General features: G+C 47.0%; 1 protein-coding gene across 1 annotated transcript in view; it reads left to right on the top strand.

Annotated features, from left to right (window-relative positions):
• Nucleotides 1-27612, top strand: part of LOC140425478 (genetic suppressor element 1-like) — a 386277-nt gene that overhangs the window by 18237 nt on the left and 340428 nt on the right. Inside the window, exon 2 of the mRNA XM_072509792.1 lies at nt 24776-24853. Coding sequence (XP_072365893.1) covers nt 24776-24853 — 78 coding nt within the window. The remainder of the gene's footprint in view (nt 1-24775; nt 24854-27612) is intronic.

Below are 27612 nucleotides of genomic sequence, written 5' to 3'. Positions count from 1 at the left end.
CAAACTCCACAGAGAGAGCGATGAAAGACTCTACAAAGAGAGCGATGATAGACTCCACAGAGAGAGCGATGAAGGGCTCCACAAAGAGAGCGACACAGGCCTCCACAAAGAGAGCGACACAAGCCTCCACAAAGAGAGTGACGCAAGCCTCCTCAGACAGCTCGGTAACAGACTCAAAAATGGAAGCAAGCAAAGACTCCATAGCGAACACCATGCATGTACAAGACCATGAAGATCTATCAAGCTTATTTGAGCCACCAGAAGAAGACACTGAATGTCTACCCACAGTATGTGAGACAAGTGACGAAGAAATCACAATTCCCATACAGGATGTGCAGGATCACAGCGAGACTGACGTATCTCAGCTCGTCTGCACAGAAGCACTCAATAATCAGAGGACGGCCACCCATGAGTCCAGAGAGACCACGTCAATAGAAATCCTGAAGATTTTGACTCCAGAAGAGGAGCACCAAGAGTCCAGAGAGACCACGTCAATAGAAATCTTGAAGATTTTAACTCCAGAAAAGGAGCACCACAACCCACAACAAAATGAAATCGTGAAGATTTTGACTCCAGAAAAGGAGCACAAAGAGATCACAGATGATTCAAATGAACCTGAAATGACTCCAAAAGAGGAGCACCTAGAAATCAATGATGATTCAAGTGAACCAGAAATGACTCTAGAAGAGGAGTACCAAGTAAGCAAAGAAGAGGAATCGAATCCACCACAAATGACTGATGTACCAACATCAATGCAACATCAGATCATTCTCACAATTCTCAAGAAGAAACGCTTAATGTAGCAGATACCACAAAGGACACTGACTCCAATAATTGTGACAATGACTCAAATAATCCACATGGCACACTCATTGAGCACAACAAGAACAACAAAAACCACAAGAAGCATAGCAAAAACAAGAACAACAACAAAAACAACATGCGGCGCAACAAGAACGACAAAAGCAACAAGAAGCATCCCAGAAACAACAAGCATGACAAGAAAAAGAACAAGAATAAAAGCGAAAACAACAAAAACAGAATCAACAAGCTCGGCAAAAAGAACAACACGAATGACAACAACAAGAATGCCAACGAAAACAACCAAGACAGAAACGACAAAAACAACAACAAGAACGACAACGAAAACAACAAAGACAGAAACGTCAGAAACAACAACAATGAAACAACGACCTGTACAACATGGTACAACTCTGCACATGAAGGACAATGCCACAGCACACTGCGAAACAATGACAAGACTACAAACATGCCATGGCATGATAAAGAATCTCACAAATTCACATCTGCTGCAGAACAAACAAGCAAAATAGCTTTCACGAACGATGACATACGGAATCAATACCACAAGCACAGGAAAAAGTCGAGGTCAGACACAGAATCGCTACACGCAATCAAATGGAACAGGGGAAAAGGTGTCCACATCATTAAACGACTCATCAGCAAAGCAGCCGAGTCACGTTCCGACATCAACCTAGCTCTGTTATCGTACCGAGCAACCCCATTGAGCTCAGGACTGTCGACAGTGCAAATGCTCTTCGGCAGAGACACCCAGAGAGCCCTACCAGCAAAGCAATTCCAAGACCCCGGCAACACACCGATTCTCGATGACATGCGGGCACTATGCTCCAAACAAAAACTATACTACAATCAACATGCGATCCCACTCAAGCCACTGACAATAGGTGACACCATCAGAATCAGGGACCCAGAAGGCAGATGGTCTGAGTCAGCCACGGTGATCAGGCAGGAGGCACCGCGGTCCTACATTGTCAAATCGTCTGCGGGAGTACTTTTTCGCCGTAACCGTCGGGATCTATTAGAGATTCGACCTACAACGCCAGTATTTCCCACACTGGACTTGACCGAGTCCATTTGTCCACAGGCCGTTCCTCGCCAGACAGTACTCTTGATGACATCAAACCATCATCCCTACTACCACCGTTAAGACGCTCCAGCAGAAGCCGTAAGGCACCCGACCGCTAGATTTGTAACGACACTTCAACACACACACAAGACAAATATGGACATTTCTCACGATGGACTCACAACACAGTCAATTGTTTCTGTATTACTTTTATCATTTTCACAGTGTGCAGATTTGCATATTCTCACCACTTGTTATGTACAGTTTTCTTGAGGCCAGTCTAGAAAACATGTCCAATAAAAGGGGGGCGGGGAATGTAGTGATCTGTACATCTGTACATGGATCTGCACATACACCAGGGACTGCAGACAGATGTAACAGCTACAGCATCACTAGAGGGCATCAGGGATGTGTATAAAGGGTCCAGCCCAAGGTAGGATCCACCTCTTTCAGACGCACAGGGCTAGTGAGCAGCAGCAGACAGAGACAGCTCAGCATAGGCAGCTTACCTTAGCTTCACTGGTCAGACCTCTTGACTGTATTATATCTAGTTAAGCTCTGGAAACAGAACAAACCCATTGAATAAAGTATTAGTGTTAACTGGAAGTCTACAATCTTTATTCAGACTCAGGGAATAACATAGTGAGCACCACACAGGTGCTGATGCACATTGCACATCAAGTGGAGGCAGGAGCATCCAAGGGAGGCAGCAATTAGAGGTCTGCTGGTTCCCAAGACACAGCTTAGGTCACAACCAGTTGTTGAGCCTCTGGACAAGGTCTCCCAGAGCTGATGCAGATGATAGGGCAGAGCCTTGTGATTCAGGAGGGGGTGTCAGCAACATTCCAGAGACTGAAAGGCCAACTGGCGCAGAAGCTGGTGCCAGCAATATATGGCAACGAGGCCAAGACTGCTAGAAGGGCGACCGCAGTGGAAAACCTGGAGCATGCTGCCCACGACTTGAGTGGTGGTGCCCAAAGCATGGCTCAGTCTGTGACAATCATTGCTGAGGGCATCAACATCATGATCCATCATGAGGGATAGGTGGACATTGCCGAGGCACTCCAGAACGTGGACCAGTCGCTGGAGACCACCACTGAGGGTGTCTACACCATGGTGCAGTCAACGGAGAGCCTTTCAGGACTGGCAGAACTAGATGACTCGGAGGCTTCTGGAGCTCACTCCAGCTGCCCCTCTGTCCCATGGAGAAGCTAGGGCCCTACTGGCACCCTCAGGGAGGAGGAAGTGCTAGAGGCCAACTGGAGCATGCCACCAAGGAGAGTACTGCGGTCTCTCAATCTTCTGATTCCTCTTCCTCCTGACACCCGTGCATCTCAAGGGCAGCGGGCAGAACAGGGTGACACGGCGTCGCCCGTGAATCCGGTGAGTCGGCCAGGGCCCCCCGGCTCCAGGCCCTCCAGAGGATGTCCGCCAAGAGCACCAAAGGCCTTAAGGCGCAGAAAGCAGCAGGCTGCCTCCACCTCTGATGTGCTTCCTGGGGACACACCCGGACATAGCACAAGGCCACGGATGATCGAGAAGAGTGAGGAGCACTCAGTGGGCACTGGTGAGGTCACTATCCGCAGCTAGGGGGAATGTTAATCTGTCACGTTAAAATGTTCACCATTAAACCATTTCACACCAGATACATGTGAAGCCGCAGTCACATTAATATTCACAGTGGACATGCCCGCACCCCCCGCCCCCTGTTTCCCCCTCCCCGTACAGTGGTCCAAGATTAAAAGCCCCCGATGCAGACTCAGCTCAGACGATGGGTGTGAGCGCGATGTCAGCAGAAAGACAGGAGTCAGACTTAATCAGATCTTGAAGAGCACCATAGCTTTCCCCACAGTGAGTGATCACCACTTTCCTGTCTTGTATGCTGACAGTGCCAACACAGTCCCATTACCCTGGAGTGATGTTACAAAGACCTTTGGAGGGGGACCTTCTTGGTGGTCCTGGTATGTCAGACCCTCAAGACCCACATCCTTGAATTAATTTGTAAAAAATCACTTTGGTTTTCCATGCCGCCCCTTTTTACTTACCCAGTTCGAGAGCTGCATATTTCTCAGCTAAGCCTCCGTCCCAGCCTGATGAGAAATGTGCAGTGTTCCCCTGGTTCTCACGCTTTTCCAGTAGCGTCAACGCAAGTGCATCCACGTCTCATTTTTATGGGACTCGTGGCTGTAAAGCGATAGGTTTAAAGGTCCCTGTATTTAACATGTCACTTTGAGAATCCAGGGAGAAGGTAAGTAGTTAGGATGTGTCAGGGAGGAGATAGGATGGGTCGGCATGTTTCAATGGGGTTAGGATGGGTTAGGATCAGTAAAGGGGATTGGGGTGTCAATTGAGGTGGGAGGGATGTCAGAGGGTCAGGAGGGTAGTCAGCGGTGAGTGGGGCACAGTCCATAAGACCATAAGACATAGGAAGTAAGGCCATTTGGCCTATCGAGTCCACTCCACCATTCAATCATGGCTGATTTAAACTCCATTTACCCGCTCTCTCTCCATAGCCCTTAATTCCTCGAGAAATCAAGAATTTATCAACTTCTGTCTTAAAGACACTCAACGTCCCGGCTTCCACCGCCCTCTGTGGCAATGAATTCCACAGACCCACCACTCTCTGGCTGAAGAAATTTCTCCTCATCTCTGTTCTAAAGTGACTCCCTTTTATTCTAAGGCTGTGCCCCCGGGTCCTAGTCTCCCCTGCTAATGGAACCAACTTCCCTACGTCCACCCTATCTAAGCTATTCATTATCTTGTAAGTTTCTATTAGATCTCCCCTCAACCTCCTAAACTCCAATGAATATAATCCCAGGATCCTCAGACGTTCATCGTATGTTAGGCCTACCATTCCTGGGATCATCCGTGTGAATCTCCGCTGGACCCGCTCCAGTGCCAGTATGTCCTTCCTGAGGTGTGGGGCCCACAGTATTCTAAATGGGGCCTAACTAGTGCTTTATAAAGCTTCAGAAGTACAGAAGTCAGGGGTTATCAGAAAGTTGGGGGTAGTCAGGAGGGTAGTTGGGATGTGGTGTGGGAGAGTAGTCAGGAGTGTTTGATGGTCAGGAGAGTTGGGGGCAAGTGAGGGGTGGTCAGGGATGTAGTCGGGTGTTGGGAGAGTAGTGGTGGTCAGGAAGGTTGGGTCTTAGTCAGGTGGTTGGGACGGTCAGTACCCTAGCTACCCAGGAATTAGAAGTCATTTTAATCCTAACATTTCCTGGGTAATTATTCTGCTAAGAGGGTCGGAACCACCAAAGTCTCCAATTGAAACTGGAGTTTTGAAGGGTTTTAGGTGCCAGGTAATTGCCCATTGGAAGTTTAAACTTCTTCCTAGATAGACTAAAAGCCTTAAATACAAGATGACCACTGATAAATCTAATGGGAAATTCAGGAGCAACTTCTTTCCTCAAAGACCGAGGAGAAATGGAACGTGCTACCACATGGAGAAGTTAAGCAAATAGCATTGATGCATTTCTCATGAAAATCACAGAGGCGGTATGGCACAGGTGCCATTCAGCCCATATTGTCTCTGTTGGTTTGTTGAAAGAGCAGTGATGCTTTGCCCCACATTCCACTTCTTGTCTGTAACCCTGCCATTTCTTCATCCTTGTCTGCCTGCCCAACTACCTTCTTAAAATTGTTTGTGAAATCTGCTTCCACCACATCTTCGGGTGGAGCCTCCCAGACCCCAACACCTGAGTGAAAAAGATTTTCCTGGATTCCTCTCTCAAACTATTACCAATAATTTTAAATCTGTGACCTCTTGTTTTCTACTAACTTGCCAGCGGGAATGGCTTTTCGCCAACTCGTCTATCAAACCACCCATCATGTTGAAAATCTCCATTCGGTTGTCTCAGAGTCTTTTCCATTCCAAGGAGCGAGTCTTTTCCAGCCTCCTCTTATAAACATTGGTAACATTCTGTTAAGTCGTCTGTACATTTGTCTAAGACCTATGCATCGTTCCTGGAGTGTGACATGTAGAATTGCCCACAATACTGCTGCTAAGGCCTAAACAGTGATTTATAATAATAATCTTTATTAGTGTCACAAGGCTTACATTGACACTGCAATGAAGTTACTGTGAAAATATCCACACTCCAGCGCCTGTTCGGGTACACTGAGGGAGAATTCGGAATGTCCAATTCACCTAACAAGCACGTCTTTCGGGACTTTTAGGAGGAAACCGGAGCGCCAGAGGAAACCCACGCAGACATGAGGAGAACGTGCATACTCCGCACAGACAGTGACCCAAGCCGGGATCGAACCCAGGTCCCTGGCGCTGTGAAGCAACAGTGCTAACCACTGTGCTACCGCGCTGCCCTCAACCTTAGTATGATCTCTCGCACGTAGAGGCATAGATTATCAATTCAAAGTTTTTTTTATAATTTAGAGTACCCAATTCATTTTTTACAATTAAGGGGCAATTTAGCGTGGCCAATCCATCTAGCTTGCACATTTTTGGGTTGTGGGGGCGAAACCCACGCAAACACGGGGAGAATGTGCAAACTCCACACGGACAGTGACCCAGAGCTGGGATCGAACCTGGGACCTCGGCGCCGTGGGGCCGCAGTGCTAACCCACTGCGCCACCGTGCAGCCTGCATCAAATCAAAGTTGCCCACCTACTTTCTTATCAAGCATTTCAACAGACCCTACCACCTTTAAAGATTTATGTATATAGACGCACAGGTTTCTCTGCTCCTCTACACTTTGCAAACCCGTGCCATTTATAGTGCACTGCCTTTAGATATTAGTCGGCACAGTTTGCAACACTTCACGATTCTCCATATAAAAGTCCATCTGTGATGCTTCTGCCCATTTCACGTACTTTTAAAAAATTAATTCTTGGGATGCAGGCATCGCTAGATAGGCCAGCATTTATTGCCCATCCTTAATCGCCCTTGTAATTGTGGTGCTCCATCCTTATGTCATCTTGAGATCTACAACTAACAACAACCTACTGCATTGCCAATCTTCATTTCATCTGCAAACCTCATAACGATGCTCCCTGCACTTGAGTCTAGGTTGTTTAACTGAGGAGTATAATGGACCCATAACTATCTCTTGAGGAACACATTGAAAACCAGGTTGCAGTGTGAAAAATATCCACCTAACACCACGCACAGCTACCTTTCAGTGAGCCAATTCCATATTCATACTGCCATTTCCTCCTTTCTTCGCTGGTCTTCCATCTTCTTCACAAGGCTCCCCTGTGGTGCTTTGTTGAGTGCCTTCCAAAAGGGGAAACTAGATAAACACATGAGGAAGAAAAGAAGAGAAGATCACTTGCAGGTTTGGGTGAAGAGGGGTGGGAGGAAACTCAAGTGGAGTGTAAACGTCTACAAGACTGAGTTGAGCCCAATGGCCTGCACCTTCTATATAATTCACACTGGCCTCTCCTTTCCCAGGAATTCTGTTGGCTTACAGGCCTTGATCCCTGGCTGCAAATTATATCCTTATCCTGACTCGCCCCAACCTTCTATTTATAAACAGACCCCGAGTCCTCAATGGTCCTTGGACCTTTGTGCCTTGCTTCTTACCCAGTCATGCTCACTGCCAGGTTTCCACTTCACTTCCCACATGTATCATGAAACTAATTTCTATTCAATTTTGAAATTCTGATTTCAACATTGTGGCTTTACTCTTTGCATTCCTTGCATTAAAAGTGTCTATTTTAAGCTAATTGGTTTGTCTCTCCCATATTTATAGACACTTGAGTGTTAGCCAACAGGCTGTCCGTCTAACAACTGTGCCATTCTATCACTAGACCACCGGGAGGTGTCCTTGTATGGGACAAAATAGTGTAAATATATTTTTTTCTTTTAGAACATCCCACAGGACTGTAAATTTGATCTTGTGTGAGAATTCATGCATTAGAGATCAGGAGGAATCCCTGTGGTGATCAAAATGTTCCCTCTCCCGTTCATTATCATGTTTAAAAAGTCATGACGCCCATTGTCAATTGATCAACATTTAGAAGAAATATGATTCCATTAACAGCAATTCTCCTTAACATGGCCAATGCTATTAACTAGCATGTACCATTTTAGTTATCACAAGCACTTATACCAGTCACCATAGTAGCATGAAGCAAGCATCGCAACTGGTCTGTTATATTGTTGATATTACGAGCGAGTTGGAATCCGAGCATTTATGTCCAAAGATGTGCAGGTTAGGTGGGGTTCTGGGGATAGGGTGGGGGAGTAGGGTTCTCTTTCGGAGGGTTGGTGCAGACTCGATGGGCCGAATGGCCTTCTGCAGTGTAGGAATGCTGTGGTTCTAAGTGGTTTAAATTGAATATTTAAACTATTTAGAACCAAATATGTTTCAAAATATGTTTCAAAAACATAGAATGTTTATTTAGATGCAGATAGGGCTTTGTGCAATGACCATAAAGCAATAGAAACCCTGACAATCTAAATTTGATGCCAGCTGTGATGCAACATGCTGAGAATAATAAGTAATTAAAGTTTGTCATCAGAACCATAAGTGTGTGGTTCCCCCCCCCCCCCCAAGTTGGATATATTTAAAGGGTGTTAAATATTTGGAGAAATCTCCTAATCACTATGTTAAGAGGCAAAAACGTTTGTGCTATTCAAAACAGAATTAGATATTATGATGGGAAAGTTTAATGTACTAAAGTGACAGGCATTAAGTGACCTTTCTCATGCATTAATATATGTTGGATGGGTAAATGTATGATCAGTCAGTTTTCAAAGGAATTTGCATCCAGACGATATATAACATTTTAATTATAACTGTAAATATCCACTTGGGAGGGCAGCACGGTGGCACAGTGGTTAGCATTGCTGCCACACGACACCGAGGTCCCAGGTTTGATCCCGGCTCTGGGTCACTGTTCGTGTGCAGTTTGCACATTCTCCCCGTGTTTGCGTGGGTTTTGCCCCCACAACCCAAAGATGTGCAGGCTAGGTGGATTGAACACGCTAAATTGCCCCTTAATTGAAAAAAAATGAACTGGGTACACTAAATTTATTTTTAAAATTTTAAATATCCACTTGGGATCTGTTTTTGAAACAGGTGCCTGCTTTCGTAAGAGGCTGCCTGTGTCTGTTTACACAGCAGGATTTAACGGTCTCAACGCTTGTCAGATCTTTGTCTCGGTAATTGGGTTTCTTTTTCGCTTTTCTTATGGAGCAAAACAAATTAGTTTGTTTGCCTCTTAAAGGGACCACCAAAATAAACAAGACATAAAGCTATTACATAGGAACCTGGGACTTGGGGCAGGAGTATTACATCTATTACACAATTTGCTTTCAATTCAGATACGTCTCAGCTATATCTTAGTCCACTGTTCGGAGAGCTCTGCAATCAAGATGCTCACCTAGGTTGCCAGGACATTTACTTCCCTATACTGCAGAAAGCTCACACCTTATGGTATAAAAATGATAGGGCAAATTTTGCATAACAACTAGAGTACAATATCAGCAATTTGCATGTTATCTAGTTAAACACCCCAAAAGCTTTGGACCAGAGAATGGTTACAACACAGAAGGAGGCCATTCAGCCCGTGGTATCCGTGCTAGTTCTCTGCAGAGCAATCCATTCAGCCTCACTCCCTATCCCTTTCCCCATCGCCTTGCAATTATTTTCTCTTCAGGCACTTGTCTTTGATTCAATCTTCCTCTATCAAACTCAGGCGGTGCATTTCCAAATCCGAAGCACACACTGTGCAAAAATCCTATCCCTCGTGTCACCATTGGTCCTTTTTCCATTCACCTTAAATCGGTGTCTTCTGGTTTTGACCCTTTTGCCAATGGGGACACTCAAGACCCCTCAAAGCTTTGAACACCTCTATCAAACCTCCCCTCCAGGAACATAATCTCAGCTCCTCCGATCTATCCACTGAAGTCCCTCGTTCCTGGAACCATTTTCGTAAATCTTTGCGGCCTTGTCTCAAAGGTTTTCCTAAACTGAGGAGGGAAGAATTGAGCACAATACTCCTGTTGAGCCCACACCAATGTTTTATGGGGCAGCATTAAACGGATGGCAGGGTATCCCATCCCACTACCAAAACGTCAGTGGGGGTCTCACCCTCCAGTCTGAGGAGCACTAATTGGTTGGAGACTGGTCTGCCACCCCCCCCCCCCCCCCCCCCCCCCCCCACGGGGAGAATATCCTGCCTCAGAGTTGCGGGCCATCTGATTGGCCTGAGGCTTACTGGTCCCAGCATTGCTACTGAGAGCTGACTACATAAGTCCCAGAAAATGGAGCTGGAAGAAAGGTATGTCTGGGGGTGTCTTCGCAGGACTAGGACATGAGAACAAAGTGGGGGAGGGGGGAAAAAAGAGGTGGGGGTGGGGTGCAAGGGGATGAGGAACAGGTACCAAAGGGGCAGGAGGGGAGGCTTCAATGCCAAGAGGGTCCACCAATCAAATAGGGAGGCCTGTGAAGGACGTACTGAACCCACCTCCTGCACAAGGCTAGCGCAAGCTAACCTACCAGCCATCACCTCTGTTGCTGACTGCATCCTGCAATCCAAAACATTGCACCTCGTGAGGGAAGTGATCATTGTGTGCCCATTAACTGTGTGGCCCTCAATTGAGGTAAGGGTGGGCAGGCTGTCCTAATCCCCATGAAACCGTAACATGATTGGGGGTGGGTTGGTAGGCAACGGGAAAGTCACCTACTGAATTTTACAGGCCCCCATCTCCAAAGTCCAACACATGAGGCCATAAAATTGTGCCCAGAAAAATTATTTATGCTTCTATTTAAAGTTCTTATTGAAGGTTTTTTTCCCTAGCGGAAGATTTTTTATTTCTAATGCAGGTAAGGTGAAGGTTAAGTTGACATAGTCCCAGATGACCAGAGGCTGCTTTCCCCTTTGAGGGGGGAGAGCTGACTGGTGGTGATTTAACCTGAGGATCACCACAACTCAGGCGAGGGGCAAGGTTGAGAATAACCTATTGCATTGTATTTGTCAAAACACCTTACGCCTTTTGTAAATCCTCTACCCAGGTACAAATTATGACTGTATCTAAACCTCTTGATAGATACAAGCAATTATTTGAATCAATTACACAATACATTAACTATCTTAATGTGTTTTCTTGTATTGCTCGAGGTAATATCAACAACAAACACTGAATAAAACAAAGAAAATTTAACACATTGTGGAAACAAATGCTGATACTTAGAGGTAGCACCTTTGGCCCAACAGAGAACTGCGGCTTATAGTTGTTACAATTTTTAAATGGGTAATAAAAATAATAAACAAACTTGCATTTATGCAGCACCTCACCATATCAAACTTCCTTTACAAGTCAGTAATTGCAAGCCATGCTGTTGCAAATACACATCTCGTGTCACGACTCTGTCATTAGCATTACAAAATGCCAATGGCACCATTACATAAAGCACTATAAAATACAAAAACATGCTCTCTTTCAACTCTTCATCAAGCATTTCCCATCATTTTAGCAAATTTGGAACAAGCTCAGTTCAAATGCCCATGTCAGTTTGATAAGGTTTGCAATAAGTGAAAGTAGGATCTCCGAACGCGAACATTTTAGTCACAAATTGATTTTCTTCTCTTTGTTCAGCAAAAAGATAAAAGCATAGAGTTCTAGATGTTTACAGCATGGAAGCAGGCCCTTCGGTCCAGCTTGTCCATGCTGCCCAGTTCCTATCACTAAGCTAGTCTCACTTGCCTGCATTTGGCCCATATCCCTCTATACCCACCCTGCCCATGTAACTGTCTAACTGTTTTTTAAAGGAAAAAATTGTACCCGCCTCTACCACTGCCTCTGGCAGCCCGTTCCAGATGCTCACCACCCTCTGTGTGAAGAAATGTCCCCTCTGGTCTCTTTTATATCTCTCCCCTCTCACCTTAAACCTATGCCCTCTAGTTCTAGAGTCCTCTACCTTTGGGAAAAGATGTTAACTATCTACCTTATCTGTGCTCCTCATTATTTTATAGACCTCTAGAATTTCACCCCTAAGCCTACTGTGCTCCAAGGAAAAAGGTCCTAGCCTATCCAGCTTCTCCTTATAACTCAGACCATCAAGTGCTGGTAGCATCCTCGTAAATCTCTTCTGCACTCTTTCTAGTTTAACAATATCCTCCCTATAATAGGGTGACCAGAACTGAACACAGTATTCCATGTGTGGTCTTATCAATGTCTTGTACAACTTCAACAAGACGACCCAACTCCTGTATTCAGTATTCTGACCAATGAAACCAAGCATGCTGAATGCCTTCTTCATCACCCTGTCCACCTGCAACTCCACCTTCAAGGAGCTATGAACCTGTACCCATAGATATCTTTTTTCTGTAACTCTCCCCAACTCCCTACCATTAACTGAGTAGGTCCTGCCCTGATTTGATCTACCAAAACGCATAACCTCACATATATTCAAATTAAACTCCATCTGCCATTCATCGGCCCACTGGCCCAATTGGTCAAGATCCTGTTGCAATCTTATATAACCTTCTTCACTATCCACTGTGTCACCAATCTTGGTGTCATCTGCAGACTTACTAACCATGCCTCCAACATTCTCATCCAAATCATTAATATATATAACAAATAACAGTGGACCCAGCACCAATCCCTGAGGCACACCGCTGGTCACAGGCCTCCAGTTTGAAAAACAACCCTCCACAACCACCCTTTGGCTTCAGTCGCCAAGCCAATTTTGTATCCAATTGGCTACCTCACCCTGGATTCCGTGAGATTTAACCTTATGCAACAACCTACCATGTGGTACCTTGTCAAAGGCCTTGCTAAAGTCCATGTAGACATAGTCGACTTCACTGCCCTCAACTACCTTCTTGATTACCCCTTCAAAAAACTCAATCAACTTCGTGAGATATGACTTTCCCCTTACAAAGCCATGCTGACTTTCCCTAATTAGCCCTTGCCTGTCTAAACGCCTGTAGATCCTGCCCTCAGAATACCTTCTAACAATTTACCCACTACAGAAGAAAGGCTAACTGGTCTGTAGTTCTCAGGCTTATCCCTACAGCCCTTCTTAAACAAGGGCACAACATTTGCTACCCTCCAATCTTCAGGCACCTCTCCTGTGGCTGTCGATGATTCAAATATCTCAGCTAGGGGGCCGGCAATTTCCTCGCTAACCTCCCACAACGTCCTGGGATACATTTCAACAGGTCCTGGGGTTTTATCTACTTTGATGCGCTTTAATAACTCCAGCATCTCCTTCTCTGTAATATGTACAGAGCATATTACTTGTATATCAGTGAAGAGAGAGAGTGAGCACAGAAGGCTTGTACTTGTTTAGAGTTTGGAGAATGACAGGTGAACTCACTGAAACAGCAATTCTGAGGGTGCTTGACAGAGCAGATGCTGAATGGTTGTTTCCGTGGCTGGAGAGTCTAAAACTATAGATGCTGGATGTGATCATAATAATAATCATTTATTGTCACAAGTCGGCTTACATTAACACTGCAATGAAGTTACTGTGAAAAGCCCCAAGTCGCCACATTCCGGCACCTGTTAGGGTACACCGAGGGAGAATTCAGAATGTCTAATTCACCTAACAGCACGTCTTTTGGGACTTGTGGGAGGAGACTGGAGCACCCGGAGGAAACCCATGCAGACACAGGGAGAACGTGCAGACCCCACACAGACCGTGTCCCAAGCTGGGAATTGAATCTGGGATCCTGGAGCTGTGAAGCAACAGGGCTACCCACTGTGCTACATTGCTGCCACCCCATCAGGGTAGAAAACACCTGAGGTCTCCCTGGACGCAGAAACCATACCGGCCCGTACTGGCCTCCCCGAACAGGCACCGGAATGTGGCAACTATGGGCTTTTCACAATAACTTCATTGAAGCCTACTTGTGACAACAAGCGATTTTTTAAAAAGGCCTTCAACAGAGTCGAATGGAAGTACCTCATAGTGGTACTGGAGTAGTTTGGGCGGAGTATAAATATGCGTGTCCTCCATGCTGCAGCCATTTTGCCAGCTGCAGTGGGAGGCCACACATCTTAGAGCAATAAAGCCTCAGTTGCACCCAACTCAAGTCTTTGTGCAATTGATCGTGCATCAATTTATTGCTCTAAGATTTTCAAAAGTTGGACCTCCGTATCAAACCGGATCGCCTGCAGCTGGATCCGCATTCAAGTGACGCCAAAAAGGACTTTCAACACTGGCTAGGTTCTTTTGAGGCGTACATCAACTCGGCGCCCAGCCCTCTCTCGTAGGCTCAGAAGATACAGATCCTGTACTCAAGGTTGAGCTACAGCGTCATTCCGCTAATCCAGGACCCGCCGAACTACGCCGAAGCCATGACGCTTCTCAAGGAGAATTACGCTCAGAAGACAAATAGGCTCTTCGCCAGGCACATACTCGCTACTCGCTCTCAACTCCCTGGTGAGTCCATAGAAGACTTCTGGAGGGCCCGAATCCCACTCGTCCGGGACTGTGACTGTCAGGCCGTTACAGCCACTGAACATTCAAACCTCCTTATGTGGGACATGTTTGTTACGGGGATTGTGACGGACCTCATGCACCAGCGACTGTTAAAGGGGGCCACGCTCGACCTAGCGGAGTCAAAGAAACTAGCGCTCTCCATGATGGTCGCCTCACGCAACGTTCAGGCCTACACCCCCAGCCGCGCGGCCCATCCATCCTACGCATCGTGGACCCCACAGACGGCCGCCCCAGCGGGGGCCTTACCCAGCCAATACGCGCCAGCCAGCAAACCCCGGGGGTCCCCGATGTTATTTCTGCGGCCAGCAGAAACACCCCCGCCAACGCTGCCCGGCCCGTGCTGCCCTTTGTAAGGCTTGTGGCAAAAAGGGGCACTTCGCTGCGGTGTGCCAGGCCCGTGCAGTCGCCGCTATCGCCCCCACACCCCTCGTTTATAGACAATGGGCGCCGCCATCTCCATCTCCCGGACCACGCGCGGCCAGTGGGTGCCGTCATCTTCTCCCCCTCAGACCACGCGCGGCCAGTGGGCACCGCCATCTTCTCTCCCTCAGACCAAGCCAGTGGGCGCTGCCATCTTCCCCCCCGAGCAACACGTGCGGCCCATGGGCGCTGCCATCTTGTTCAACCCCCGCCAAGTGCGACCCATGGGCGCCGCCATTTTGTACTCCTCTAGATCCTCAGCCGCCATTTTGTCCTCCTCGAGATCTTCAGGCGCCGCCATTTTTTCTCCCCCATGGCACATGGGCACCGCCAGCGTTTCGTAGGGCCCCCTGGGCTCCCCGTCATCCTACACCAGCGACGACCGACCACGACTTACCTCAGTGACCATCGACCAGTCTCGTCCACACAATCTGGCCACCGCATCGACCAGAGTTAAAATCAACGTCCACGTGACCTCTTGCCTGCTGGACTTCAGGAGCACCGAAAGCTTCATCCACCCAGATACGGTAAGGCGCTGCTCCCTCGCGGTACACCCCGCCAACCAAAGAATCTCCCTGGCCTCAGGATCCCATTCCGTGGCGATCCGGGGGTACTGTACAGTCACACTCATGTTCCAGGGCATAGAATTCAGCGGCTTCCGCCTCTACATCCTCCCTAACCTCTGCGCTTCCCTACTACTCGGCCTGGACTTCCAGTGCAACCTCCAGAGCCTAACCCTGAAACTCGGCGGGCCCCTACCACCCCAAACTGTGTGCGGCCTCGCGACCCTAAAGGTCGATCCGCCTTCCCTCTTCGCAAATCTAACCTCGGATTGCAAACCCGTCGCCACCAGGAGCAGACGGTACAGCGCCCAGGACAGGACCTTCATCAGGTCCGAGGTCCAGCAGCTGCTTCGGGAAGGCACCATCGAGGCCAGCAACAGCCCCTGAAGAGCCCAAGTGGCAGTAGTTAAAACTGGGGAGAAACACAGAATGGTCGTGGACTACAGCCAGACCATCAATCGGTACACGCAGCTCGACGCGTACCGCCTCCCACGCATATCTGATATGGTCAATCAGATTGCACAGTACCGGGTCTTCTCAACGGTAGACCTCAAATCCGCCTACCACCAGCTCCCCATTCGTAAATTGGACTGTCCATACACTGCCTTCGAGGCAGATGACCACCTCTATCACTTCCTCAGGGTTCCCTTCGGCGTCACCAACGGGGTCTCGGTCTTCCAAAGGGAGACGGACCGAATGGTCGACCGGTACAGTTTGCGGGACACCTTTCCGTACCTAGACAACGTCACCATCTGTGGCCATGATCAGCAGGACCACAACGCCAACCTTGCCAAATTTCTCCGCACCGCCACTCTCCTAAACCTCACCTACAACATGGAGAAGTGCGTGTCTAGCACGACCCGCTTAGCCATCCTCGGAGTTCTGGGGCCCGATCCCGACCGCATGCGCCCACTCATGGAGCTCCCCCTCCCCCACTGCCCCAAGGCCCTCAAAAGCTGCCTGGGGTTCGGGATGAGGCCGGTGAATATCTCGAGAGGCCTTGATCGAGAACTGCGACGCTCAAAACATCTCTAAAGATTCCGTTGAATCTCATGGTATGACGTGATCGGGATCTCGCTCTCGTTGGGTGAGATCCAGGCGCGCGTCTTTAAATGAGTCATTAGAGTCAATTAAATATGCGCTCGCCCAATTCTCCCAGGGCTTGGGAATCAACAGCCTCGCCAGCTGGTTCGCAAAGTGGTGATCCAATCATGATGGCACCTCAGGGGGTCTCGCTGGGGAGTTGATGCACCCTGGTGGATGTGCACTGGGCAGGGTGGCACCCTGGCACCTAGGCACCTTGGCACTGCCAGTCTGGCGCACTGGCAGTGCCATCCTGGTAATGACTTAAAGAGTGGCCTCGACGGGGACTTCCTTGCCAAGGTGAAAAAAAGGCAAAGTGCCATTGAATAGCCAGGTCTTTACACCCCGTTAAACGTGCCTTTCAGCGGACTTTAACTTGAGTCCATTGAGTCATGCCCATAGTCTTTTATGACCAGTGTCTGTACTTTGTAACAACCAATAGGGCGTGATTCTCCGTTCCTTCACACCAGCGGGATTCTCTGGTCGGCCGCTGTGAATGGGAGATTTGCCTGAGCGACAAATTCTCCGTCCTCGCTGGCAGCGATAGAGGGCGGACTCCCAACAGAGAATCCCGGCCCATGTTCGAAAGTTGCTCAGGTGGAACTTTGTTTAGGAACACTGTCTCATTCAGGCCACCAGGTCTAATTGTAATAGATAAGCATTAGTTGGAGTCAATCAGACTTTCATTACTTTTTGGCAATGAGGTTTATAGATTGACATTTGGATAATTCAGATCCAAATTATTTTTTAACAGTCTCCAGTGCTATTTTGTCCAAACAAATTACGCCAATAGTCAATATCAAAGTTGAAGATGTATTGGTGCTTTTCTGCACTAGTGGTTGTTTCAGCATTTAGCTTTATCTAATGCTGAGTAGATCACTGGCCTAAAGAAATTGCCCTTATTCGCATCACTGAGTAAGAGTAAGAGAAGTGTGTAGAATCATACACCATTACCCAATTCATACTCTGAAATAAATTTGAACACATGCAATTTTTTAAAAACTGGATACACCCTTTATAAAGTGTTAAAATGCCATTGTGAAGAACACTCCGTATTTTAATTTAGTGCATGTTAAATCACAGATTTAAAGTACCCAGGAGAATACCTGATTTTATTCTTTCTGTTTTGCTTAGAAATCCTTTAAGTAACAAACCTCTCATTTAATGTTCCTGCAGATAAATGATTGAAAGTTAACACTGGCGGCATGGTTAGCACTGCTGCCTCATGGTGCTGAGGAACCCGGTTCGATCCCGGCCCCGGGTCACTGTCCGTGTGGAGTTTGCACATTCTCCCCATGTCTGTGTGGGTTTCGCCCCCACAATCCAAAGATGTGCATTGGCCATGCTAAATTTCCCCTTAATCTGAAAAAAAAAGAATTGGGTACTGTAAATTTATTTTTAAAAGTTAACAATAGTGCAACACTTCTGTGTCAGGGTAACGGACATTGGCTGGGACTAAATCCACTGCATTTGATAGTACACATGCCCTGGCGTGGTGCAATATTTATCACATGTAATTGAACACTGGCTGGAAAATAGGGTGGGTTGTCCGACATGCAGTTAGACAATGGGTTAGGAGATCAGTGCTGAGCAGGGTGGGAAGCCACCACAGGATCAAATGTAGTGGGAGATGAGTGTCGGGCCGTATGGACTGGGAATAGAGCAAGCCAGCTGGAGAAATCCCAAGGCATTTGCTTGGATCACTACTTTTGAGGGCCATAAATGCAATTTATCTATGATGTGAGGCATTGTCAATGCACTTTACTGCCAATAACAATCCAACTTTCAAATTGTAAATTTTCACCCCCTAGCTATTTATTATATATGAAACATTTTGCAATGTGCATTTATTTCATAGAATCATTGAAGGAGGTGATTCAGCCCATCGAGTCTCCAGCAAAGTTCCGAAAGATCACCCCACCCAGACCCACTCCACCGCCCCATCCACGTAACCCAACCTAGCCTTTGGACACTAAGGGGCAATTTAGCACGGCCAATCCACCTAACCCACACATCTTTGAACTGTGGGAGGAAATGGAACATCTGAGGCAACCCAAGCAGATACAGGGAGAAATTGCAAACTCTGCACCGGCAGAATCGAACTCGGGTCCCTGGCTCTGTGAGGCAGCAGTGCTAACCACTGTGCCATCGTGCCGCCGTATTTCTTCCTGAAAAGGGGGGGGGGGGGCGGCCACAAAGATCTTCACTTGGGAGAGGAGGTTAATGCCAATGCCCGAGAGGGAGGCATTGCCCATGGTTGAGGGATGTGGGGGACCCTCAAGCTCACTTCGAGATCAGTGTACCCTTTCAAAATGGCGCCCCAGTCTCTGAGGAGCCTGTCTTGCCAATGGGTTCAGCTCCCCACTGCTGAAAACATTTCTACGTGTGGGCTAGACCAGGGAGAAACTCTCCAAGGCCCCAACAAATGACTAAGGGCATGATATATCGGCCTTGCTGCGCCTTTCGTGAGATTCCGTTAGGAGTTGCGATCTGGATCGCACCCATTGAGGTCGGGACCCAGAATTGAACATTCAAATGAGCAGTTAGTCACATTTGAATATGTCTACACCAGATCTACCCAATGCCCGAACAAAGTTTAAGGGTACAATTCAACCAAATAGGAGCAAAGTCCTTCAGCAAACAAGAGGGGCCAGGAATATGAGTTGAAGAACAAGATCAGCCATGAAGATTCGGTGACAGCGCAGGCTCAACCCTCTAATTTCTCGCATTCTTGTGTGACACGCAGATTTCCTGTCCCCTGCCACCTTCAGGCCCTTTTAAAATTGAAAACTAACTGGAGGCATTGGGATCCTGAGATAACCTGTGGTACCATAATTTGAAAATCTTGTCCCTGGGTCATTTGTTTACAGAGAAGGGATGGTGGGAGGAGGGGGTAGGCAGAGCTAATGGCCTGCAAGCGATAGGGAGCTGACCCAGCTCATTCAAGGGGCTGGATTCTCCGTTTCAGTAGCTAAGTGCTGATGCCAGCGGACCATGTGTGGTGTTTTACAACCAAATATCTGTGTGAAACTATCACCGATTCAGGAACCGGCGAGGGGCCAGCAGCAGCGGCGGGTGAAACGCCTGGCTCCTCATCCGAAAAGGGACGGAGTCTCTGGCCGCGCATGCGCACGGCTGATGACCTGCTGCGGTCTTGTCGTACAACATGGCGTCGGCCGTGTGCGGACTCAACATGCCATCGGCGTCCACACAGTCCACCCCCTGGCCACCACCAGCAGTTCCCTAGCCCTCGTGGCAGCCCCCCTGGCGAGCGGCACGGATCCAGGCCGAGTGTGGCGGCGCTGTACGCCGTCCACAGCCGCCACACGGTGTTCCCGCACGGATGAGACCTCATGTGCCTGGCCATCGGGACCTCGGCCCATCGGGACGGAGCATCGCAGGATGGCCGGCCGATGACACCAGTTCCGAGGGGGCAGTGCCTGACTGACCAGTGTCAAACCGGCGGCGACCCCGATTTCGGTGCCAGAGTCGATACTCCACCTGATCGCCGATTACGATATCGGCGTCGGGTATGGCTGGTCCAATTCAGTTTCTGATCAACGGTTATCCCTAGGATGTTGATTGTGGGGGATCCCACGATGGTAATGTCATTGAATGTGAAGGCATTTAGTTACTTATAAAACAATCTACAAGTGCTATCTACATGTAAGCTGCAGCCTGAATCTGGCCATGTCCCCTGATTCATTTACATTTGCATTGGCCATGTTCTGCGTTAATTAACCAACTATTAGAGATTGTAGATTTACACGAACACAATTCTAGTCAAGAAAGATTGTCAGTAGTGCAACACAACTATCATTGCACAACAGAATAGCTCTGAAGCTGGAATTCACCAGGTATGAGCTGGGGTTGGCAGGAAACTGCCCGACCTTGGTAGTCTAAGACCTGGACGATTTTAACTCATCCTTCATGCCCATGATCAGTTCGCCTCCTGAAAGCAGGTGGCAAATGGCAACTGGTCAGCAGGCGGAATGAAAATGCCGAGTGGCAGGAGACTGCTGCCAGGGACCAAAGGAACGGCACCTGGCACTTGGCTCATTTGTGGTGAGCAAAAGAAGTATCTCCATCTGAGGGAATGTAGGGAATGAGGAGAGGTGGGAATGCCTGAACCTTCCTGGTGGAGGTCAACAAGCATTCTTTGCTGTCAAAGGTTGACAGCTGTACCAGATAAAAGTCTAAAAATGCAGCAAGATTGCCTAGAGTTGTGGAAATGCAGGGTATTATGCTGGGATTTTCCAAAAGAGCATTAGGTGGAGTGTAAAACTGGCTGTTTATTCAATATTACCTTCTTTGTGCATTCACACAAGATTAATTTCAGCTCCTTCATGTATTGCAGAGCAAGGAGTTTTTAAGTACATGTGGACTGAGCTGCTACGTTCTTCCTGTGTGAAAAGGATTTTTAAGAAGCACATGTGTAGAATGTTTGAAGACGGTAATGATACTGAGAATTTTATGCAATGTCAGGCCCAGTAGAGGCATGTCATATTCATAACTTTAAACATGGCTTGTAACCAGTGTAAAATTTTCTGGAACTGCCTTTTCTTTTTAAAATGGACATTAAAAAATTGCTAAGTTGGATGTGAGGGTCAGGTGATTTTTGCAATTTCTCCATCGATTCAAAGTATCTCACCTCACTGGAATGTTCCTAATTGAATGAGCGTAGATGGAGGGCCTACCTTGAATAGGCATACTGAAATGAAACCATTTGTAGAATTTGGACCTCCTATTGTTTGTGGACTTTACCCCAAACTTAAAATCTATGGGCCGGGATTCTCTGCCAGCATGATTCTCCGTTATGTCGGTGCCCGGGGGTTTCCCGACGGCATAGGGCTGCCCACAATGGGAAATCCCATTGACCAGCTGGCGTAACGGAGAATCCCGCCGGCCGGTCAGGGCAGAAATGTGGCGCGGTGGGGCGGAGAATCCTGGCCATGGACTCCTGGCAACGCTGTCTCTAAGCTAGATAATTAGCAGAAAAGATCTCCCGAAACCAGTTAATCTTCAATAGGTGTGAATGGGCACCATCCATTTCCATTGTGTGGCAATGGTTTTGAACTTCAAATCATTTTGGGTGAGCAAAAGAAGTATCGATCATGTGATCACTTGCTCAAAACTTTTCTCAGATAGGAATCTGATTACCCTGAGAACCAGGGAGAAATTGGTCAGTTGGCAAACCACATGGCTGGAAGCAGCAGCAACAAAATCAGCAAACTTAAAACTGGAAACCACAACATTGTAAGGTTTTCCAATCTTTCCCTTTCTAGTACAGATATCTGACCCCCTGGTAAAACTGTAAGTAACTAACTTGATCTGCTGAAAATCCATCTCTTCAAGAGAATCCTGCAATAATGCTGATATACAACTCCAGTTAGACTACCCTTCAGGAGTAAAAACATCTTCACCAACCTGCAATGCATGTTGTTTCCTAAAACAAACTAAACAAGTGAAATATAAACTACTCTTTAATTTACAACTGATAAAAATGCACTATTCTCTTCCATTGTATTTTTCTGGAGTCTGTGGGAGTGAGTTACATAGCGTGAGACTAACGGTGTTAATTTGTGAAAAAATAATCCCCTTTATTTAAAGCACGAAAGCTTGCTACTGGTTATTCAAATTGACCATTGACCACACACGCAGGGATTAAGAAACACGCACATCCTCCTTTTCAAAAACACACTGATTCTGAGCAGTAAGAAAAGGAAATCGGGATTTCAGTTCTCTCTCATCCCTGTCCATAACAGTAAACATGATTTCATAAAGATCCCACTATTGTGCATGTCTATATCAATCTTTTATATAACAGTAATTCTGCCAAACCCAATCATGCATTGTAAAGATCACTGTAGCTGCTGAATAAGCACCATGAACCTTCTCCGTGGATTTTACTAATGTCGGCTGGAAGCAAGGAAATGAAAACAGAAGAGAAGGGTTCAGCTGCTGAGCTCAAGTATACAAACCATGAGAAAACACACTAAAGTGATAAAAGAAAGTCTGCTACTCCGGGTTTGACATAATCATTATGTCATTAATTTTAACAAAGCAAATTGAGTAGATTTCCTGTTTAAATCCTTTGTTTGGATTACCAATATAGAATTTAGGACTTTCCTTAATTTCTGATTATCATCTGCCGATTCTTCTTTCAGTTTCAATTGTGTTCCAAAGGATTGCACTGTCCATGGTCATATTACTGTTTGCCTGTTATCCTCTAATCGTTAACTTGTTGCGGATGTGAGGTCCACTGTCTGTCTTTAGTGTTGCCTTGGGATTTTCAATTTCTGCGCTCATCAGTCTGAGATTTACTTTTCATTGAAACATAGAGGAAGGAAATCAAACAAATCCCTTGCAATCCCTGCCATGCATACATTTGCATAGCTAAGGATTGTGACTCGCTTCCAAATTTGTGCTCCCAGAATAAGCGAAAATCAGGTGCAATTCAGCTCCGGCCGGATTTTCCCAGTAATTTCATTGCAGTGTTAATGTAAGTCTACTTGTGACACTAGTAAAGATTATTATTACTTCCTATTTTTCTCTGCAGATAGCACTTAACTGTCTTTGGTGTGTTCTAGGAGCTGTCAATTATAGCTAGATGTTTCGAAACATATTGGTTAGTTTCACACGATTTTCAGTCAGCCCCAGGGTACTTCAAAGCCACACATCCATGATAGGAGATGAAACAATGCAGACAGCTCGTGTGTGTGTGGAAACTGTCAATCACAGCGTAGTGACTGCAAGGTCCACCGCATCAGTGACACGCTCGGTAAATACCTGCATTAATTTTGTGATTCAAGGGGCGAGATTCTCTGACCCCCCGCCGGGTCGGAGAATCGCCGGGGGCTGGTGTGAATCCCGCCCCCGCCGGTTGCCGAAGCCTCCGGCACCAGAGATTCGGCGGGGGCAGGAATCGCGCCACGCCGGTTGGCGGGCCCCCCCCCCGCTCGATTCTCCGGCCCGGATGGGCCGAAGTCCCGCCGCTAAAATGCCTGTCCCGCCAGCGTAAATTAAACCACCTACCTTACCGGCGGGACAAGGCGGCGCAGGCGGGCTCCGGGGTCCTGGAGGGGGCGTGGGGCGATCTGGCCCCGGGGGTGCTCCCACGGTGGCCTGGCCCACGATCGGGGCCCACCGATCCGCGGGCGGGCCTGTGCCATGGGGGCACTCTTTCCCTTCCGCCTCCGTCACGGTCTCCACTATGGCAGAGGCAGAAAAGACTCCCTCCACTGCGCATGCGTGGGAAGCTGTCAGCGGCCGCTGACGCTCCCGCGCATGCGCCGCCCGGAGATGTCATTTCCGCGCCAGCTGGTGGGGCACCAAAGGCCTTTTCCGCCAGCTGGCGGGGCGGAAATTCGTCCGGCGCCGACCTAGCCCCTCAATGTTGGGGCTCGGCCCCCAAAGATGCGGAGCATTCCGCACCTTTGGGGCGGCGCGATGCCCATCTGATTTGCGCCGTTTTGGGCGCCAGTCGGCGGACATCGCGCCATTTCCGGAGAATTTCGCCCCTGGCCACTGGACTGGAGAATCATGAGAGCCCAGAGAATATGGTGCCCGGTCCGTTAATAGGATGCAAATGAATATTAACAATCCCGGCGATTCTCCGGCCCAGCCTGGGCTGAGAGATTCCCACCCAGGATCTCTTTTCCTGGTAGACTACTCCAATGATATCAGTTGCTCTCACGGTTTGGGATTTTTATGTCTACTAATTTCTCAACTTTAATGTACCAGCCACTTCCATAAGCTGGCCTCATGTCCTCTGTGATCTGGAATGCATCTTTTTCAGTCCAATATCGAACTAAATGATGGCGATGCCCAGCGATCACAAAATAAAACTGTTACTCTGTACACCAGCTCCTGGAATGTATCACATGCCACCACACGCAGACTTAGATCAAGACTTGGGACCAAGCCAACATTTGGATTTATTCACATAAGGTAGGCGAATGAGCAGTAAACAGCACAAAAGCTGCTCGGCAGGTTCCGTCTAAACATTGACGTTAAAAGGTAAACCTGCGTCTTGTGCTGTGGAGCCTCAGAATTCATCCAGCTGTTCTACTACAGAACGCACAACTTAATTCACAAAGTTCTGCTCTGAATGAATTGTTGAAGATTGCACGCGGACAAGGTACATGGAGCCCAACGTAATTCTGTCATTGGGTACTCCTGTTCACCACACTGCCCACCAGTCTGAAAATAACTCTGTTCCCCTTTCCCAGTCCTGACACAGTTGCCAATCAAACCCCAAGCCATTGCCAGGCCCGAATCTTTGTCCTGTGTTGGTGGGTTGGATGTATCTCAGCAGATGTCTAACTATATGATCAAAGACTTTTGAAGTTATGATGAACCAAAGAGCAACAGATGACTACATCTTTCATATTTAATAGATCGAAGGCCATCCATTGAAGGTTACATGCCTGGCAGAGAAAGATATGTGGAAAACAAGTATATGCCATTATTAAAAGGTAAGTAGTGCAAAAAGTACCAATTAATCTATTGACTAACACGATTGTCAACTCATTCTTTGAATTTGCCGTCTTCCTGTTCAAAACACTCACCAAAAATATGAAAACGTTTTGCTGTCGGATATCTATTTTTGAACACTTGTAGGGGGAGATTTGTCAAACGAATGAGGCAACATTATTAAATAAACACAGGAAGAGGTGCTTCTTGGTAGGGATAGCAGCAAACTAAATGGCCATCACTTTTCCTGGCTGTGGCCAGCGAACGTGCGACCACGTGTTGTCCACAGAGAAAGGTCACAGTCTGAAAATAAAATTTGCGATTCATAATCTGTATACAACCGCCACTCATGAACAATGCAACACAGGCAGAGTTGATTGGCTACTGCTGCAGATGATTTGGAATTCACCACAGCATAAATGTTATCGGTTTTGCAGACATATTTTTATGTAGTAACTGCTTTTCGTAAAGTGACGACAATACTGATGAGCTAATATCGTCTGTCATTCCTTCACTGAGAAGTAATAGGAAAGTAGAAGAAGGGAATGATGAGGAACATGGGCAATGTGTGGGGATGGGCATGAGAAAGGGAGGGTGATAGGGCAGTGGTTAGCATTGCTGCCTCACAGCGCCGAGGTCCCAGGTTCGATCCCGGCTCTGGGTCACTGTCCGTGTGGAGTTGGCACATTCTCTCTGTGTTTGCGTGGGTTTCACCTCCACAGCCCAAAGGATGTGCAGGTATAGGTGGATTGGCCACGCTAAATTGCCCCTTAATTGGAAAAAATGAATTGCTTACACTAAATTTATTTTTTTTAAAAGGGAGGGTGATGAGCAGAGTATAAAATTCGGAGCTGGAGAAGGGCGATGGAAAAAGAGAGGCGGCTTCCCAACAGGGAGAGAAAATTGCGGATGAAATTGCAGATGACCAGTTCGGACCACTTTATCATGCCTGCTGGTAGCCTGTCACAGAGCCCTCAACAGAGAGCTGGGAAACGGATTATTTACTCATCTCCTTTATTAGGGTAATAAAACACAGCACAAATCAATTGAAGGAAAAACAAAATTTAAAGAAAAACGGAAAAATGGTGCTAGGAATAAAAAGAACCCCCCCCTCCCCGGAAGGTCAGTTTTAAATAACAGGTTTTTTAAAAGTGTTTACTGAGGCACATTAGTACTGATTCCCTTATGAAGAAGAGTGCATCCTTAACAGTGTTTTAATGTAAAGAGATAGTATATTGTCAGCGCTGAATGTCTTGGGTTACCTGAAACTTTGAAGCACCTGCTGTTTACAATCTGTCGTGATCAAACAATCCTGCCTTCAAGCATCTGCTGTTCTATTTACACAGTTTATGCTTTTGGGAATATGTGAAAACCTGGTTATCAAAAGGGTTACCTTACACGAGAGTCAGTGAATAATTCCGGAAGACCTGCTGCTCGCTGGACTGCAAATTTCTAACACTTGGAGTTAATATATTTTGCCCAGGCGCTCATCTGCCTGGGAGAACATATAAACCCCTTCATTGTTGGATATTCTAAAGAGATAGGAATATTCTTAAATGGATCATTTTAACATTGATGTAATTTCACAACAAATTCTTCAAAAGAAAAGAAAGCTATTTTCACGAAGGTTTCCATGCAAAGGAGGACTCAGAGCAAATTCAACGCCTGGTAGTACATAATTGCGGTACAAAGATGTTTCTTGAATTTAGTGACCATATAAATGGAGAGAATTAGAGCAACGTTTGACAATATGTAGTACAGTTGTTAACATCAGTTTAGAATAAGATTTGCGATAAAGATGACTCTGACTTAAACATTGGAAACTGTTTTTACCTTTTGTGTGGGATACACTGAAATTGATCACGTTTTCAGGTCTGATGAGTCATTATCAAAACTCTTCAACGGCACTAGCCATGACGTACTCCTTAGAAAATGCACAACTGCCCATGAACAGTTCACAGATGGTGGCACGTTTTGAGGGGTCATTGTCTTGGATATGAGGAAAAAGAGCAGCAGCTCTGTTTCAATTTTGATGCAACAATGTTGCAAGCAGTGATATATTTTGTAGTAAATTAGCTCTGCGTATTACAGTATTTGACGAAAACTGAAATCGTTCAGTGAAAAATTAAAGATATATATAAAAGGCGGCACGATGGCACAGTGGTTAGCACTGCTGCCTAACAGCGAAAGGAACCCGGGTTCAATTCAGGTCTTGGGTCACTGTCTGTGTGGAGTTTGCACTTTCTCCCCGTGTCCGCGTGAGTTTCCTCCGGGTGCTCCGGTTTCCTCCCACTGTCCAAAGATGTGCAGGTTAGGTGGACTGGCCATGAGTAAAAATTGTCAGGGCGGCACGGTGGCGGAGTGGTTAGCACTGCTGCCTCACGACGCCGAGGTCCCAGGTTTGATCACGGCCCCAGGTCACTGTCCATGTCGAGTTTGCACATTCTCCTCGTGTCTGCGTGGGTCTCACCCCACAACCTAAAGAGATGTGCAGGGTAGGTAGATTGGCTATGCTAAATTTCCTCTTAATTGGAAAAAATATATCATTGGGTACTCTAAATTTTTAAACATGATTAAAAATTGCCATTCGTGTCCAGGGATGTACAGGTCAGATGGGGTTACGGGGATAGGGTAGGGGAGTGGGCCTAGATAGGGCGCACTTTCAGAGGGTCGGTGCAGACTTGATGGGCCAAATGGCCTCCTTCTCACTATAGAGATTCTTTGATTTGATATTCAAACCAGATCAAAGGATAAGATGTGG

The sequence above is a fragment of the Scyliorhinus torazame genome, chromosome 6, assembly GCF_047496885.1.
Source record: "Scyliorhinus torazame isolate Kashiwa2021f chromosome 6, sScyTor2.1, whole genome shotgun sequence".
NCBI lineage: Eukaryota > Metazoa > Chordata > Chondrichthyes > Carcharhiniformes > Scyliorhinidae > Scyliorhinus > Scyliorhinus torazame.
The sequence above is the reverse complement of the archived record's forward strand: the minus strand, read 5'-3'. Positions and strand labels throughout refer to the sequence as shown.